This window comes from Astatotilapia calliptera, chromosome 7, assembly GCF_964374335.1.
Source record: "Astatotilapia calliptera chromosome 7, fAstCal68.1, whole genome shotgun sequence".
In the NCBI taxonomy this organism is placed as follows: domain Eukaryota; kingdom Metazoa; phylum Chordata; class Actinopteri; order Cichliformes; family Cichlidae; genus Astatotilapia; species Astatotilapia calliptera.
In genome coordinates this window covers 11,442,861-11,462,111 of record NC_137428.1, presented here as the reverse complement: position 1 = coordinate 11,462,111, position 19,251 = coordinate 11,442,861, and the positions used below count along the sequence as shown (strand labels likewise).

The 19,251-nt window shown below is 40.4% G+C and overlaps 1 protein-coding gene across 1 annotated transcript in view; it reads left to right on the top strand.

Moving 5' to 3' along the window:
* Positions 1–19,251, top strand: part of jph3b (junctophilin 3b) — a 55,853-nt gene that overhangs the window by 18,499 nt on the left and 18,103 nt on the right. Inside the window, exons 2-4 of the mRNA XM_026172949.2 lie at positions 1,364–1,850; positions 3,028–3,393; positions 18,421–18,545. Of these exons, the coding sequence (XP_026028734.1) occupies positions 1,364–1,850; positions 3,028–3,393; positions 18,421–18,545 (978 nt within the window). The remainder of the gene's footprint in view (positions 1–1,363; positions 1,851–3,027; positions 3,394–18,420; positions 18,546–19,251) is intronic.

The window sequence follows — 19,251 nt, the reverse complement described above, 5'->3', positions numbered from 1 at the left end:
ACATTTGAGTCTACATGTAGTATATGCTGTAGGTTTTGGAAATATTTCACACTGTATACAAAAGATGGCCTCTCCTGGGAGAGCATGCTGTGGCTTTTTGGATTGTTTCATTGAAACCTCCATCGCCATCTCGTTTTCATTTGTTTGTTTATTTTTGTTTGTTAATGTATTTGTAAAGGGGGTACACCTGCTAATTTGATCACTGGCTTGCCAGCAATTAATTGACAGCAGTGTTAAGTTACAGTCCATTATTTACTAATTGACTTTAGTTGAGTTCCACTGTTATCAGCAGATATATTAACATTAGAGACCAAAACCTAAACATGTTTCTTTCTGCTGATGGGTATTGTTAGATCCCAGTTACCCCTGTACACAAAGTCTGGACCTGCTCTTCTTGTAAAGAGTCTGAGTGGCTGATCCTGTGGGCATTACTTATCTTCCTGTATATTGTGACCGTTTTACAGAAAGACTTCCTGTTCATGCACGTCTGTCATTCAGACTCATTACAGAATAATTATTTTCACTTATTTTGTTCAATTTATAATGCTGCATTTCAAGTTAAATTACCATTAGTGCAATCACATCCGTATATATCTCTGAACTCCATATTTAGGGACAGATATTAACCTTTAAAGCCTGAATTGTGAAATTGTTGCCAGAAAATTTAAAGTTAAATTTAAAGTTTTTGAAAATTAAGCATTTATTCAGGCAATTAAAAACAATCAATTAAATATTAATGTGCTTAAATTCGTTTTAATCTTTTTATCATATTTGCTACATCCCACATTTTTTGCAATGTATTGATTAAAATTTATCGTTTATGTAAGTTTTGACAAAAATTAGGCGTTAAGGGGTTAAATCCCTTATTTAGACAGTCTCAGGTGGATGAGGCCTCGGGGATCTCAGTCTCAGACATTATGTTAACAACAAACTCTATGGGGATTTAACTTGAGCTGCCCTACACCCGTATAACAACTGCAGTTTAACACTTTTGTGTTGACGACAGGTATTTCTAGGCAGCACCTTTTGGCACATTTTAATAATGCGACTGTAAGTATTTTGCATAACAGCTGACTGAAATGATCACTTGTGAAATCCCTCATTTAACCCATAAAGAAATCCATTTTCTTCCCGTTTTTGAATTCATTATGTATCTGACTCTGTAGCTGTGGGAACTATAGTGTCAGTCGACACAGTAAAGGTGTACAAATTAATCATTATGTGCGAATTATTATCACTTCATGACTTTCATTAATGCCATAAAGCACTGATTGTTGTCAGTGGTTGGGATTTTGTTGTTTGTTTATGCATCTCCATGTGATCTTGATCAGGTCTAATCAGTGTTTTCTTCTTTCCCCCTCAGGAACATTTCAGGGTCAGTGGGTTGGCGGGATGCGTCATGGCTACGGAGTTCGTCAGAGCGTCCCTTACGGTATGGCAGCCGTTATCCGCTCCCCGCTTCGTACCTCCATAAACTCTCTCCGCTCCGGTTCAGAGCACAGCAATGGGACAGCTCTGCTGGACCGGACTGGGGCAGTGGTTCCTGGACCTCCCCCCCTTCCCGGCACACTGACCACCAGCGTCTCCATGTGCAGCACAGGCAGCAGCGGCAGCAGCCCCGCGGTGTCTCGGGGAGGTTTTGTGCTGACAGCGCACAGCGAGGCTGAGCTGCTGAAGGGGAAAAGGAAGGGCGGGCTTTTTCGAAGATCCATCCTGTCAGGTCTCAAGCTGAGGAAGTCAGAGTCCAGGAGCTCTTTGGCCTCCCAGAGGTCTAAACAGAGCTCATTCAGGAGTGAAGCTGGCATGAGTACCGTGTCCTCTGCTGCATCTGATATCAACTCTACCATCAGGTAATGGCACGTGGACAATAGAGGTGGTAGGTTTGGGCTGCTGCAGGATACCAGATATAAAAGACCCACAAAGACCTTTTTGCACATATAGTTTTCATCCAAATTTGGGGCAATCTGCCAAACCTTTTGTTCTCAAACATAATTTTTCATTAGTTTGAAGCCTGTTTCACGCTGTATACTAGGGCACCAGTTTAGCTCACTGGCTGAGCAGGTATGCATATGCCTTATGACTAAAACGCAGCAGACTGGGTTCAAGTCTAACCTGCAGCCCTTTCCTGTCTACTCCACACTGTTTAACTATCAAATGAAGGCAAAAAGCCCCAAAATAAACCTTAGAAATCCAGCATACTGTGTTGGTTAACTAAAACTGATCCTTCCTTGACAAGTTCCACAGTAATCATACTGATACCCATCATCATTGTCATGTTTTAGTTATGCAATCTAATATATTTATCCCTGAAAAGTTCAAATTTACTGTAAAAGTCAGACATTTAACACTCTAAGAAATTCTGGCAGGATTTTAACTCAACAGCAATGTTTACTTGAAAAGTATGTCAATCAAACATGAGTCTATCCACCAAAAATCATACAAATAACACCACCTACTGTGGTCTCCTTTCTTGATTCACGCAAGAGGAAGTCTAGCTTTGAAAGATTGTGACTGGAATGACTTTGGAACGTGGTTAGTCCAACGTGGTGAGTCAGATATCAACTCTGTGGCAGGGTAGTGGAATGACGTACTATGAAGTGACCTGTCCTTCATTTGGAGGACAGGGATTCAAGGAAAAAACAAACACCCATTCTTCTTAAGTGCCTTTAAATGGATTGGCATGCATTCCAAAGGAGACTATAGGTCAAAGGTCAGTATGTTGGTCCACTGGACCGGTGCCTGAGGAGAAGTTTAATGCCAGTTTCATTCATTGTGTGAACTTCAGCTTCTTAATCTGGCTTAGATGTTACATGGAAGTGCTTGGCGTCAAACTCCAGGTATGCTGGATTGAGCCGGCTTATTTTGAGTTGAGTCGCCACCTCGTAAACTAATGGCTGGCAGTAGTAGATATTCTTAATATAGTCACTGTGGCACAGAAGTCTGGCTCTGGCTGTTTCATTTCAACATTTTATGATCCTTCCATGATTGATTATTTACTATTTTAATGTAACCTTTCACCCTTTCCAGCCTTGGAGATGCAGACACAGAGCTGACAGTCGCTGAAGACGATGTGGACGCCACAGCAACAGAGACCTACTGCGGGGAGTGGAAGAACGACAAGCGGACCGGATTCGGCGTGAGTCGGCGGTCCGATGGGCTGCAGTACGAAGGGGAGTGGCTCAGCAACAAGCGGCACGGCTATGGCTGCACCACGTTTCCTGATGGCACAAAAGAGGAAGGGAAGTACAAGCAGAACATCCTGGTGAGCGGCAAGAGGAAGAACCTGATCCCCCTCCGAGCCAGTAAGATCAGGGAGAAGGTGGACCGAGCCGTGGAGGGAGCGCAGAAGGCAGCAGATATCGCCCGGCAAAAGGCTGAGATTGCTCTTTCCAGGTAGGGAATTATAGGCGCGATACCTTTTAATGAAGTCATGTTCTAGGTCCTGGTTAATTTAAAATTCAAGTTGTTTGAAGCTGGCACAGTTCATCTGAAAAAAAGTGCTTTTAAAGTCATTTTTTATGTTATACACCAATCAGAATTTAGTGATACTTAAATCAACAGATGATGCCAGGTGTGGGGTTGCTTTAAGGCCACTGCTAATCAAATCTCACCCACACAGCCCTGATCAGGCAATTTCTCTAAGTGTTAATAAAAAAACGATAAATAAATAGTCATTAAGGGAAATTCCCCCCTAACTTCATAATTTGTCGTTTTTTTATGTTATAGAGCAAATCCAAGAGCCTGAGATTGTAATTTGCTTTGCTTTTCTGACCTTCCTCATATTTACAGCTCTGCAGTAATCATCAGCAATAAGGCTAATAGCATATTTCTTGAAGTGTTAGCATATTTACTAAAAATGTTGTTGTGAATTTTTTCTCATCTAAAGGCAAAAAAAAACTATTATCTGTTATACTATGCTGCATTTCTGTTAGCAGAGGATGCTAACCAAAAATCAGAGAATTTCGTCCCACTCTTCTTCACAATGTTGCTTTAAATTTGTTGCTGTTCGTTTATGCACAGCTCCCCTGAAATCCTGCCAGAGCCTTTAATAAGGTTGAGGTCTGGACATTGACTGGGTCATTACAGCGACTTGATTCTTTTTTCCTTTTCAGTCATTGTGTTGTAGATTTGCTGCTGTGCTTGGATGTTGCGTGATGCAGTTTTGGCCAACATAGATTAACAACAGATTAGAATACTTTGAAGACAGAGGAGTTGGTGGCTGCAAGACGAAGTCCAAATCATCAGCCCTCCACCACCGTGCTGACAGCTGGTGTGAGGAGTTTGTTCAGATAAGCTGTGTTGGGTTTTTGCCATATGTCGTGCTGTGCATTATGGTCAGACGTCTCCACAGAAGTCTTGATGCAACTTTGCAAGCCTGAGCTGTGCTGCCGCGTTCTTTTCAGAGAGAAGAGGCTTTCTTCTGGGAGCTCTTCCAAACAAGCCGTATTTGTTCAGTCTTTTTCTTATTTTCCTGTCACAAATTTCACATGGCCTGTAAGATGTAGCTCTTGGGTTTTTCGTTGTTTATCTGAATGTTGCATGGTCTGAAGTTGTTGTGATGACCATAACTGGAAAGATTTTGTAATTGTGTTAATACACACCTGAACTGAATGCTCGGGACCAGCAAACTGCCAAAATTTCTGCTTTTACAGAGTTGCTCACACTTTCTGATAATCAGTTATTTAAATGAATCTGATTAGCAGCACCTGGCTGCTACTTACTCTCTCTTGAATCCTTTAGAAGCAGTAAACTCGCACCTCACAGGACGTGTAATGTTTAAAACGATTAATATGATACTATTATAAAATGGTTCCCATAGTTTAAACAACTTGTCCATTATATTGCCTCAATGCTTTTATCCTCTTTATTAAGTCAGCTTACTAGGTACATCAATTTAAACATGTTCATAGCAAAACTGTGTTTCCAGGTTCTGGCACGTCTTTAATAAATGAACAAGTTTTACCTGGGGTGAGTCAGAACCCCCAAGGAAGATGGCAGTGCCAGGGCTGCATCTCAAAAGCCCAGGCATCAACATGTTTATATCCACGGGGTGCTGTTATGTGTTAATCCATCTTAAAACAGCTGTTTTTCCGTCTTTCACCTGTCCATCCTCTGCTTAAAAACAATTGCTGATGGCTTTGTTTTACCATGTAATTGAGATCAGTGACATATTAAAAATAATATTCAGGTTAAGGTGAAATTAGGGTTACAGAATGATTGAAATTGGCAAGCCAAACAAGCCCATCTGGAGCTGTTAAGACTGATAAAGCTGTTCTGCTGAATGGAGATGAGAGCTGATTCTCATTAAAACTGAGTTCATTCAGCTAAAACAATGAGAGCAGTCTGTCTGATGATGTTAATGGGCTTGCCCTGACCTTCTTTACAGCTGCAAGAAACTTTTGGACAGCAATATAGAACAATTTTTGTTTTTTTATTTGTTTTGTTTTGTTTTTTTACAGCTAAGGACTCAAAACAGAAAGTAATTAGCTGTCCTGGGACCTGAAGCCACAGATACACATTGATACTCTTGTCAAGTGGGGACTCATCAGAAGTAGGCCCATGGCCTAGTTTGTGTCCAGACCTTGTTGTTTCGAGGATCCAGGGTATGGCTACAGTACCTCTGGTGGTGACAAAGCTGCTGCTTTTAAACTCTTTCTGTAGAGCTTAGACAGGAAGGAAATAACAGGTACCAAGGAAAAAACTGGAATACAAATGAAAAAAAAAAAGCCATTACGAGATGAAACTCTTTGAATTCTTTTAAAAAACATGAAGTTGTTAAATTCCTGATCAGGCAACTCAAACTCAAACATCTCCATGTAGATCTCTTGCCACCTGTAGCATCTATGTTATGAAAAGTCCTGCTGTGATTTTGGAGATTTAGCATCGACTTGGTACCAAAGTGTGACATCCCATGTAAAGAGAGAGAGGTGTTCTGCATCTGTGCATTTACGCACATATATCTAAGTGACATAAATTTTGTCAGCTGGCTAAGTATGTGCTGTCTTTCATGAACTCCACATGCAGAATTTGACACTGCACGGACGGCCTGCACAGCAGAGGCGCCGTTATTTGTGTAACAGATTTCACACCCTTCGTACTGTTTCTGATTTGTTCACACTGTTTTCTTTTTGATTTTTTTTCATGTCATTGAGCCAAACACAGAAAAGCAAACTAGCTCTTGTTCTTGCAGCCAGAAGTTGCCTTCATGCTTTCTGGAGCACATGGTCGAAACGCTTGAACGTATTAGAGAGGAGCGGACCCAAAGATGGCACCTGCTCGCTTAAACACACACATGAGTCCCTATATAAATGTGTCTGATCTTCTGGCCCCACTCACAATAACCTGCCTAACATTGTGATGACTTAAGAAATTTAAGGCTCAGTTTGTAGGTTTTGTGTTTGTTTGTTTATTATAAAATGGAATGCATTAAAGTGCTTTGGAGGACTACTGGTAAAACTTAAAGCTTCGATTTAAAGGCTTAGCCAGATTCTGCTCTATATCTGTGAGTGTTTAGTGTGTGCAAGTTGACTATTTTGAGTTAAGATATTTTTCCCAACACAAGAACACAGGAGCAGTGAATTGGCTAATAAAAATGTCTGAATCTTCCTGGATTTTAAACCTAGTAATCAGTTATAACATCCTCCAACTTCTGTTTCTAATCTTAAAGGTTTGAATGTGGGTCATAAAATAATTTATATATAATCCATAAATTTTTTTGGGCTGTGGATCATTGTCCTCTCTCAGTTTTGGTTGTGCTTCACCCAAATATGAAGATCTGAACTTTGGCTCTGTCTGTGACTTTGTGTTTACATGCTTTGTTGTCATGTTAGTATTGCATAGCTACAGATCACGCCTTTTCTTCTGTACAACAGATACTGAAGAGTGTGATTAGAAACAGCTGGCTGCAGAGTGACAACAGTGTCAGTCAGCGTGTGAAGCAGCTGTCTGAGCTGTTTTTTTTCTGATTAGCAGTTGACCTTGGAGCAGATCAATAATGCAGTAATGTTTTGCACTCTGTTAATGATGTACAGCATATACGTTTAGGAGCAGATCGCCAATTTTCCGCAAGATGTCAAGTTGCTTTCTGAGATGGATGAGCTCGTTAAAATGGAAATATTGAAAACACCAGAGGGTGTCAAAGAAATGATGTGAGGTGGGACGAAGAGAAAAAGGCATAATAAAGTGAGAGAAAAAACCCATTAGAAGTGAGGGCAGATTTCCGCATTATGCCAACAACACTGGCAGAGCGCCTGAAAGAGCAGAGAGGCTGAATTACTCTCTCACAGACTAACCTGCTCTTGCTTATAAGCTTACCTGTGTAGATCGTGAATGAAGCTGCTGAACATGTCTGTGTTTGTAGAGTGCATGCATGAGGAGCTGAATAAGTAAAGATCCAATCCTATTAGTCCTGCTGACGGTCTTCCGCTGAGGGCAGTGTGACCACAGCGAGCTACAGCTGCTCAACTAATTCCTCTCACACTGTTGAGAAGTCACGTACATAGAAGAAAGAAAAACAAATTAAAGGTAGCAAACACATCAGCCGCTCGGTTTCTTATATTATGATGACAATATATTTGCATTCGTAGTGACTTGTAGGCTTTTTACAGCACAGGCCAAAACATCATACTGTAGGTTGGCTCACATAGTTTCCATGGTTTCATCTTTCTTGTGAGAACTACTTTATGAATTTAACTGTGCTTAAATGCTCAACTTGACAGAGACCATTTTTTAAAATAAAAAATAAAAAAGTGCATTAGTTTGCTGTAGTAGCTACTTGAGTTATGGGTGAGTAACTTTTGCTTCCAGTTTACCTGTCGATGCTAAATTAGGCTTCAGATTGTGGACCTTTCTCTGGACACAGACTGATACATCTGGGTCACTCTGTAAAACACTGAAAGTGCTGACTTTTGGTTTTAAAGGCATAAAAATCCCTTCAGTTCACTAAATAGTCATATTAGTTATTGGTGTTCAAATAAACAAAGTTTATTCATCTAATATTCAGTGTTTATCTCAGTCACCGTATTTAAAATATATCTAGAATATATTTATTTAAAACTTTATTTTAAATTTCATAAAATATCTGCCACACAGAATGACGTCAGTGGTGCGACTTTTACTTTGAAATAATGAAGTTTTTCTCGCTTTCAGAGGTCATTACATTCCAATTTTAAGCCTAGTGTCTTCCTTCATTTTTAATAAAATGCTGACTTATTTAACAATTTAACTTAAATTTCATTATTGGTATAATTCATTTCATACTCGCAGGGTTTCCTGGTTTATATCTGTTCTTTCCTCGTCACCATTTAATTCTGTGGTTTGCACCAGTTTCATTTTTACTCTTTCTGAACTCTTTTTAAAAATATATATATATTCTAGGTCGCATATTCTGTTCTTTGTTGCAGTCATACCTCAGTTTTTATATGTTTATCCAAAATACAACCTAAAATCTTATCCTAAGTCTCTAACATAACATGAAATGTAGCTGTGTGGTTGGAAACGGTGCTTTGCAGCTTGATCTTGCAGGTCTAAGACACAAAATATGGAATAAAGACTAATGCCGTAAAAGTTAAGCTAATGAATGCTGAGTTAAATTGTGCTTGAATATTTGGAAGGCAAGAGCTCATGCACAAGTGGGTAGGCCTGAATTATTTTTGAGGAGGGACGGAGTGTCCTTGTTTAAAGTAGGGTGCCACTTTATGCATGCTTAAAGCAGATAAACCCAGATCTTGACACAAACAATATTTAAATGAAATTTTTGCATGAAAGCAGTTGGAACAAAACCGAAACTAGGCATCCGTATCAATATAAATAGTTTTGCAATGTGTGCTGGGATTTTGAGTTAAATGCAAACTACGGTATTGCAGGCGTTTGGGCATATCTTTACTTAAAATTAGATTAATGGTAGTGGCCAGTCTGTAGCTTGTGTCATGGTTGTGTTTAAGAAACAAACTGGTAGAGTGTTTTCCTTCTGAGCTGCAACTGTCTTCTTAGACACATCTTCATGTAGCTTTAATCTGTGCTGTGTTGTGTTTATTGAAGCCCAAGTGTGACCACAAAACTAGCAATCTAGGTGGTGCCCGTGGACAACTGCTTTGTTTTTCCAACATTCTGCAGGTTTTTGCTGTCTCTTGCTGTTGAGTTTCATCTATTAAAACTGCTACGTAGGACACCTGTGTGTGAACTTAAATATGTCATGGTCCTGGGCCATGTTGGCCCAGTATTCTTAGTTTCTTGTATTTTTGTATTTCGTTCCTTATTTAGGCCATGTTTCCTGAGTTGTCCTGTTGTGTTGTTCCCTAAGTGTTTTCCCTTCGTGACTCTTACCCCCTGTGTGCCCCTCTGTGTATTTATGAGCCCTCGTCTCTCTTTGTGTTTATTCCATGTTTCCCCTGCCCGTTATGGCTGTGTTCTTCCTGTGCTCTCTCTCTCCCCTCCTGTCTGAACCCCCATGTACTTCCTGTTTTACTTTGTGATTCCCGCACCTGTATTTGTTTGTTTCAACTATCTGAAAAAACTCATGTAAGGTCTTCTGAATGGGTTTCATCAGATAGGGCATCTGGCATAAAACAATCACAAATGCGGAGTTACCTGCTGTGGTGACCCCCAGCTGAAAGTAGCTTTACTACCGCATTAGCAAAAATAATGTCTGTAGACTGTGGGACGATTGGCGATCCCATTGCCTTTGAAATGGTTGCTTCAAAGGAACCAGGTCTGTGACCTCTTGCAGTCAATTGCTGCCTTCAAAATGACTTTGATGTATCAAGATAGCAATAACAAGTCAAGAAGAAGGAAAACGTCTGCTAACAGTTTGGGATTGAATGGACTGAAGTTGGCAAAAAACTGATAAATTTGTGAAAATCATAAATCGGTTGCTTCTAGACTCTGCTTACAATCAGAGTCCAGTCTGAGCTGTAACAATACAATTTTATTTATATAGCACATTTAAAACCAAAGGTATACCTAAGTGCTTCACAATAATGCAATAAGAACGGCTCCATAATTTAGTGATTTACGCATTGACATGGCTTTTAAAGGGTTCCTTGTTTAAGTTCAGCTGGAGATGATCTCGGGGTTGCATCACCGTGGCAGCCCCTTAGAACCTCATAGATGTTATACGGGGATTCAAAGATTCCTCCACAAAATGGGACGTAGTTTCATCAGGATGACAATGTAACTGCAAAATGGCACTGGCACTTAATATTCAATTTAATTCATTTTAATTTATGTATCTGCCACCAAATCACAACAGGAGTAACCTCTACAGCTACAATAGCAGAGAGAAAACTCCAACAATCAAACCACCCCCTTTGAGCAAGCACTTGGCAACAGTGGGAAGGAAAAACTCCCTTTTAACAGAAAGAAACCGCTGGCAGAACCAAGCTCAGCTATGTGCTATGACCAGATAAGGATTGTGGGGGAAAGTATATATAAATGAATATAGGAGTATAATGAGAGTACAATCAGTTGAATCAAGCACTCATTCTGAGTCGAAGAACTGTTTGACTGCCTTGAGATCAAAAACAGTTGATGCAAATACTTGTAATTGGACTGCAAAATAAATCCAATGCAATCACTGGGCAACAACCGATTTTTCCTAGTCATAAGGAGGTTGTTGTTCTATTTTTACTCTAGCGTGATTGAGTGTTTCCACTGTTACAAAGCCCACAGTCCACAATAGGAAGGGCAGTGTTGGCACAAACACACCTGAAATCCCAGACTCATCTGGAACCAGTTTTTTACCTTTAGGTTTTACTTTCTGATTACTTTCATTCTTACTCACAGTTTGGTTATGTTTGGCCCAGGAAATTACACAGAGAGGTAAACATGTGTATGAAAGAACCATTTTCTAGTAAACATGTAGGAGCTTATACAAGTAAGGCATTTTAAAATCACTTATTCACACATAACTGGCACATAGGTGCAAAACTGTGGGGGGGTTCTTTGATTTGCTGATTTGTTGTCAAAGCTGTGGGCAAGATGTGCCAGCTCAAGGGCAGTAAGGGGCAACAATATGACAATAAACCCCTCTGAAAGCATGGATTTGTAAACATATCATCCTGAGTTGGGTCATTAAAAGATCATGATGTCAATTGATTGCGTTGTTAGTGAATGCTCCAACCTAATTCAGGATGTATTAAGCATTTAATGTTGTTTCCACAGAAGCATAAATATATATATATTTATGCTTCTGTGGAAACAAAATGGTAAAGTCCAATTTATTAGTATAGTACGTTTATTTTGGCCTGTTTTTCATCATTTAACATCAGGGTTCTGAGACTGGAGCATGAAGTTGTCGGCATATTGCTGAGGTAACATGCAGATTTTACTAATTTGATGAGTAACAAAGTGGTGATGCTTTAAATATTTGCTCAGAGCAGGTTGCTGATTTAGGATAACGGCACAACTTTACTTGCCCAGAATAACCTAACTGTACATACAGTTTTAGCCTGGCCTAGCTCTCCGCTCTCCTACACACACACACACACACACACACACACACACACACACACACACACACACACACACACACACACACACACAGGAATGTCTAACCCAGATTCGGGCAGCAATGTAGCACAGCACAGAACAGCCTCTCTGTATGTGTGTGTGTGTGCGTCCCAGAACAGAACAGCAGGGTATTTCCTTGTGGAACACCAGGAGAAACCCTGAGAGGTGAAACAGTCACAGGATAATTGCTTCAGTTCTCTTTGAGCAAAATGAAAGCACAATGTGTGAGGATTTGTGGCCCTTTTTCGTCGATTTCTTGCTGTGTGTATGTGCGTCTAAAATTGTCCATAGGCTGAGTTTGAATGTACATCCTACTTGTTCCTAAAGGCAGGGCAGCAAGCAGTGAGGTCAGGGGTCGGGTTTATCTCCTGAAGAGAATCCAACAGCTGGTAGAAATTCAGGGTCAGCTGTCCACGTGCCTGATGTTACAGTAAATCCCAGATTTGTTTATATGTGTGAGTGTGTGTGTGTGTGCGATACCAAGCTCATGTGCCCTGATTACTGCTGTCACATGTGCTGATGTAACTGATTTCTCATCAGGCTACCTGTGATTAGTCAGTACCAGTGACTCACTGTGTCACAGGACTCCAGTCGCTGAAGTTCTGTGACCTCGTTTCATTGGTAAGCCTAAAGTTCAGCACAGAGACACACACACACACACATTGAGTTTCCATCACTTCACAGGGCGTTACACTGACTTACATTCATTTGCCGGTGATTTATTCTAACTTTAATCCAAAACTGTATTTCATACTGTGTACTCCAGTATTTACACTTACTATTGTGAGCATGATTATATGAAGTACTGGGGCTTTGCAGTCACACGACAGCTTAACCGCATGAGTTTAGCCTCTCTCTACCAATTTGGATGTGTGACAATATAGAGTCAAATAAATAAGGCCTAGACACTGCCTGTGACTACTCGGCAAGCACCAGTCACAAGGGAATAATGCGCATTTCCTGGCAAGTCGTTGCTAAAGGCTGATAAGAGCTGCTTTGAAACAGTCACACAGGCCTAGAGACGAGTGACCTCCTGGAAACCACTGGTCTCTGTTTCTGGTTGGCGTGTTTTAAGGCTTTTAAAGCTGTTTTACTCCAGCTCAGCTAGTAGCTAGCAAGCATTTGCAGACAAGTTGACATCTTCTGTGCAAAGTGTGGAAATCCCAATGCCGTAAAAGCATGCCTGGATAGAAAAAACCCACAGTGGAACACTAAAAGTTATGGATTGGCCTCCATACGTGGAAGTTTAGGAACAGAAATATCCCAACTGAGACGCAGCGGAAGTGTCCATGCTGAAATTGACAGATTTACCTTATGGGGGCTTGTTTTTGTTGGAGTCCCGGCACTGTTTAGACAGATTTATATCCCCACAACATGAGTAATACAGACACACACACTATTAGCAGTGATGCAAACCGGGAAGCTTTGTGAGATATGAATCATCCTCATCATCATCAACTGGTTCAGAGCGATGACAGAGATGATGGAGGAGCTTAGAGCGTGAGCCCCGGATTAGACTTTCTCTTCCTGTCTCTTTCCTAACCTCATCTCATTGCACTTTGTTGTCTTCCTCCGTATCTCCTGCATCGCTCTGTTTTCATTCTCCTCATGTCCCCTGTCCTATTATTTCGCCTGTCCTTTTGGCCTTGATATCCCTGCTCATTTAGTGTCCTCTGAATGTGTCACGTTTTAAGCATCAATGCGGCTTTCTCAAAGTGTGCCGTCAGTTAAGGAACATTTAGAAGGTGTCTCCGAGATGTAAGTTAGATGTGGGGGTGGGGATTGTATGAATATACAATATTTTATTAAGCCTTATTTCTTTCTTTTAGGGATCTATTTTAGCACTACTGTGCACAGCAGGTGCTCTACACAACCTCTGTGGTGCAGATACTGTATCTGTAGTAGCCATCATACGTTTTGAGAAACTTGCTTTTTTGTTCCCTAGCAACAGCCCCAAACCCAAAGATTTGCTGTCTGGCATTAAGTCAGGCCACCGGTTTGTTTCAGATCATAGACTGTATACAAATGATGAATGTAGACAGGTTTAGACAGGTCCACGTTTACAAAGTGAAGCCGATGCTGAAATGGCTTTAAAATTTGTTCTTTTTTAACACCAGCAGGGGGCGACTCCTCCGGCTGCAACAAGAAGTTTATTTATATAGACGTGTATTAGGAAATATATCTACTTCTCATGCAATATGTGACCTCAGTAAAAACTTTCTTGATTAATTTATTGTCTCAAATGCTAATTTGAAGTCTTACAGTATGATATTAAATAGGTGATATATGAGGATAAGCTTTCAGGCTGGCCTCTGTTGTGATTGTCACTAACACGTGAGCACAGTTTTCCTTGCTTTCTCAGCAGAGTTATTGTCAGTTTTGTTGTTGCTGTGTTTTATTAACACATTGTTTGTTCATCCATTTTCTTCCACTTATCCAATTCAGGCCTACAGGGTGGAGTGCTGGAACCTATCGCCACTTTCAAAAGCTGAAAGGCAGAGTACACCCTGAACAGATCACCAGTCTATTGTAGGGTTAACACACAGAGGCAGACAGCCATTCACACTCACATTTACACATACTACAAGTTTATGGCAAGCTGCCCCTAATTATTTTTCATTGTATTTATTTTTTTATGTGGTGTTTGCATGTTGTCCCTGTTCTTGTGCAGACTGCTTCCACCTACAGTCCAAAGACATGCATGGATTGGGTTAACTGACAATTCTGAATGGGCCACAGGTATGAATGGGAGTGTGAATGATTGTCCGACTTGCTCATTTTGGTCATCCTTTTATTTTGATATCTCAAATTTTACTTTGAAATCTGGAACTGCGGTCAGCTACGTTTCCCAACAGCACAACAAAACCTTTGGTATCCTATTTATTTTTATTTTCTTAACTGAGCTTTGAATATGATAAGACTATGATAGTACTAAAATCCAGGTCTGCATAAAAATATAGCAGCTTGTTTCCTCCTGTCCACTCCTGCCATGACTAGGATACCACTGGTTATCCTCCTTCCCACAATTAACCCGACAGTGATTTGGTAACGTTGAATATGTAACATCTTTTAACTCAATCTTTCTTTCAGTCTCACACCAATCTTCTTCACTCTCCATCCTCACACTGTACCTGTCCTTTGTCCTCCTTCCCTCCTCCTCATCACCTCCCTCCAGCTCTGCTTCCTTTCCTCTCCTCTTCCTGCCCTCCATCTGTAGCTCTTTTTTTTCGTCTTCTCTTGGACAGGATGCTGTGTTGTATAATCGAGCCCTCTTTGAACAGGCAGCTCCTTTCTCTCCAGGCAGTTGATTCATCCAGAAACAGGTTGTTCCCTGGGAAGAGCAGGACAGGAAGTTGTGGAGGAAAAGGATGACACAGAATTAGACAGAGAGACTTTTTTAAGAGTGGGCTTGTGTGTTCGTGACATTTAAACCACATGAAGATTTTTTTATTTATTAAAAAAGCACTATCCTTGATTATGCTGTGTAAATTAAGGAAACAGTCTTTTCCCTTTCTTTATACCTCACCTCCCTTACAACCAGGAGGCGTGCACTCACATGGTGGTGTTGTGTATGCTGTGAGCCTGACACAGTGGATGCTGGCAGAGAGTCCACAGAGGGGAAAAGAGAAACAGAGAGGCCGAGAAGAAAAAATCAATAGCCATCGACATGCAACACTGCATCAAGACTGTTACTGCCCAGAGAGGGAAAAGGGATGGATGGAGACGCTTTTGTAGACGAGTGGAGAGCCCTTGGATAGACAGAGGAAGATAGGTGAATGGAAATATAGAGATGATGGGGAGAGGAGGGTTGTAATTGAGAGAAAAGATCTATTTGATATTACCAGAGAGAAAGAAAAGAGGGTGGGACAAGAGGTACATGAAAAGGGGTTTGTTATAAAGAAGGCAGGGGCAATTAGAGAGAGGCAAAAAGAAAAATGAGGAATAACAGAAAGAGTGAGAGAGTGGTTTTAAAAAGGAGACTGAAAAAGAGGCTGTTAGTGAGATGAAGGGGATGTGAAAAGCCTGACAGCCTGAGAGGCAGTGAGATGAATTATTTTGTGATAGTAAACACATTTTCAAGCAGAAGATTACAGCGCCTGTAAACAGATGAATGCATGCTATCTCATCATATTGTGGCTCTGTAGTAATTGTCCCTCCGCAGCTTCTGTTTGAGGTATCATGTAATATGCTGATGCCTGCGCGTGTTTGTCACCTTCTGGCTCAGGTGTCTTTTATGAAAGAGATTCCATATAAACACAAAATGAATAATGCCGGTTCTGTTAATAAGAATACCCCAGAATAAATGCTTTATATGGGCACAGCAGTGATGTGATTGATGTAGGTGTGTTAGTCAAGCTTCCATAATGACAGGAAAAATGTTATTATACAACCAAAGCATTATGACCTTTTCTCCAGTTGTGTTTTTTTTTGGCATTCATAAATTTTCTCCTACTTAGACGTAATTTCTGCACAGAGTAAAAATGACAAAAATCACCTGCTTGGCTCTGAGACGCTCTATTATGCTCATTTACACCTCAGTTTATTTATTTATTTATTCAATTCTTGGACTTTACTAGAGGTGCTGTGCATGATTCACATCTCAAAAAGTAATCATTGATTGTCTTATACTGCAGCACTTCAGTTCATTCACTCTCTAAAATTAATCGTTTAGCTTCTCTTCTTTAAAGCACAGCCTTTAAGCCTGCTTTCTTCTGATTGGCAGCCCCTGCAAAGCAAAATGTTTTAATAGCAGGTGGGTGGAGCTTCTGTGGTTATAGCTGATGCCAACAGTAGGAAAATAAACTGCCTGGAACTGAATATTTGGCTCAGAGAGATACTTAAGATAAGATAAGATAAAACTTTATTAATCCCTCAGGTGGGTTCCTCTGGGAAATTGTACATACACTGACCTCACTTTCTAAACTTTATCCATGTTTAATATGAACATTTGTTGCCTTGGAAACCCAGATAACCCACCTTCTCTGGGGGAAAATACCCATACAGCCAAGGTATGCAGAATAGCATTTCTTTTAATGCAAGATATGTCAAAGTAGCAGAAGCACTGTAACTACAGAGGGCAAGGCCTTACTGAATGGTTTGTTGAATATGAAAAACATATCAGTCTTATGTTGTGACTTTCTTGGTTATCAGATTTCAAACCACTCAAATAGTTATAGTAGGTTTTGGACATGCGTGTCAGACAGCACTTTCTGCCATTTAAAGCACTAAATGAAGTTCTTTTTTTTTTTAAAGAGTGGTGTAAATCCCTCCATTGGATTTCCAGGAAGGTACAGAATCAGTAAAAATGTGCCGTGATGCTGTGATGCCCAATATGACTGCTGTTGGCTTTTTCTGCTAGTTTGAGAAACAGTCAGCCAAAAAGGTTGCTCACAGTGTCTTCGCTTTTTATATAATGAGCTAGATACTTAGCAATGTTTATTTAAAAAAAATCTATTAAAGGGAGTCCCTGTTTAGAATAACTGTGACAATAAACAGATTTTAACCTTCCTTTTAACTATGCAAGTGTTCAAGCTACTACAGTGCGACATCACCCTTTGGGCTACAAACACCGGGATCTAATTAATGGAGCAAAGTTGGTGTGTTCTGTAGGTGCTGTGTGAATAAGCCGGGGCTCAGCCACAAATACCCCTGTATCAGTGAAAAACTGAAACACTGTGGAGCATTGTTGGCACTTTTATTGTTCGAAAGGACAGTTTCTAATGACTTTTTTAAAATTACAGTATTTTTGGACAGTGGTTTTTCTTTTATTCTATTCTTTTCCTTATCTCCCTCTAATGTACTGCACTGTTTTATATTCCCTATTTTTAGACATGTATAGCTAAAAACTCCTACTTAACACTGTTCTACAAACTTTATATAAAAATAAAAGAATTATAGCCTCAACTGTGTCTATTTGTACGCACAGTTGAAGCCATAAGTGCAAAAGCCCCACCCACTCTCTGGTCAAACCTTCTTCTTGCAATGGTCTGCCAATCATAATATGGTTGCTTGAAGGAAGGGGAAAGGAGACACAATTGATTATTCCAGCTAGTGGATGAGCTGAGGAGATGCACCAGACGATCAAGGATTATTTTTGTGGCTCGATTTCCTCAGTGTGTGGTTTTTTTGGGGTTTTTTTGTCCTGTCTCTCTCCCCTAACCCCCAACCGGTTGTGGCAGATGGCCATTCCTCCCTGAGCCTGGTTCTGTTTGAGCTTTCTTCCTGTTGAAAGGGAGTTTTTCCTTCCCGCTGTCACCAAGTGCTTGTTCAAAGGAGGTGGTTTGATTGTTGGGGTTTCACTGTATTGTTGTAGAGTCTTTACTGTCCAAAATAAAGTACCTTGAGGTGACTGCTGTTGTGATTTGGTGCTATATAAAAATAGAACTGAATTAAATTGAAATTTTGAGCTGTAGTTCATGCAAATGTGCTCTAGTATAGTCCAAGCATGAAAACGTGAAACTGGAAATGAGCAGAATAGGTCCCCCTTAAAGATTAAAGTTGGCCTTTTGTGCTGTATTCATTTATGTTAAACTGGTATGTTTTAAAATAGATTTTAAGATTTTATTGACTGACTTTAAAGGGTTTTCATGAACCATATACACCAGAATGTAGTGAAGGGAACAATGGTTACAGTCAGGGCTGAGTGGGCTGAGTCAGTTACTATATTTAAGTTTCATATTTCAATATATTTTTAGGGGAAAAACATTCCTGATTTTTTTTAAATACATTTCCCAAACCGTTTCTCTCTCTTTTACTTTTACTATGGTTTAGCTGTCCTCATATGCGTTTTTTTCAAATGTTTGCTTCATTTAGTTGCTGCTGTCAAAATGCTCAGCAACAGAAAATTTGCTCAGAAAATTTGTAATATGCTATATAAATTAAAGTTATTATTTTTACTATTCTGTGTTTCAGGACGGCTCACGCACAGGGTAAAGCTGAGGCGGCGGTAGCAGCAGCTCAGAAGGCCCAGGAAGAGAGTCGCATCGCGAGGGTCACTGCCAAGCAGTTCTCCCCTTCTTTCCAGCACCCAGGAAATGGTGGGCAACCATACATGCACTGATTAAAAATTTTATATATAGCACATGTTCATATCCGTCTCTATAGAGATCCAGAAACCAAGCCAAGCAGGCAGCAATACGTAAGCATACACCCCGAACACACAAAACACATCAAGAGCTGTGTGTGTGGTAAAGGTCAACGCCAACCACCCTCCAGCTTTGCGGTTCTGCAACTGTCACTCATACCTGTAGAACGCTGCAGGTAGCCTACACAGTCCAACATGCAGCGTGACACACACGCACACAGTGACTTCATGCCGTGCGCTGTACACACACACGGAGCTGAGATGACAGTGATTGTTCTTTTGCCGTCAATTCTGCTCGTCTGCTTCTTCGCACAGCTAAAAAAAAACCTCACACGCACAGAGTTGTGAGAGCATCTTTGTCAACAAGCATCAGCGCTGACATTTTGCAGGATGTTTGTTTTGATAACCTGTTTTGATAATCATCATCTACCTTACTGTTGCCGCCTCTTCTGCTTTCTGACAAAAATAAAGGACTGTATAGAAAGATGTAAAGGTGGAATGGATGAGAAGATCGATAATGGAAGGATCTTTACACTTCTTCTCCTCCCAGTTTAATTTTTGTAAATGTTTTTTTAAACAGGCTTATAAAAAATCAGTGTGATGGCTTGTGTTTTTATACTTGACATATTTTTTTTTTATTTGGAAGGCATTGCCAGGCA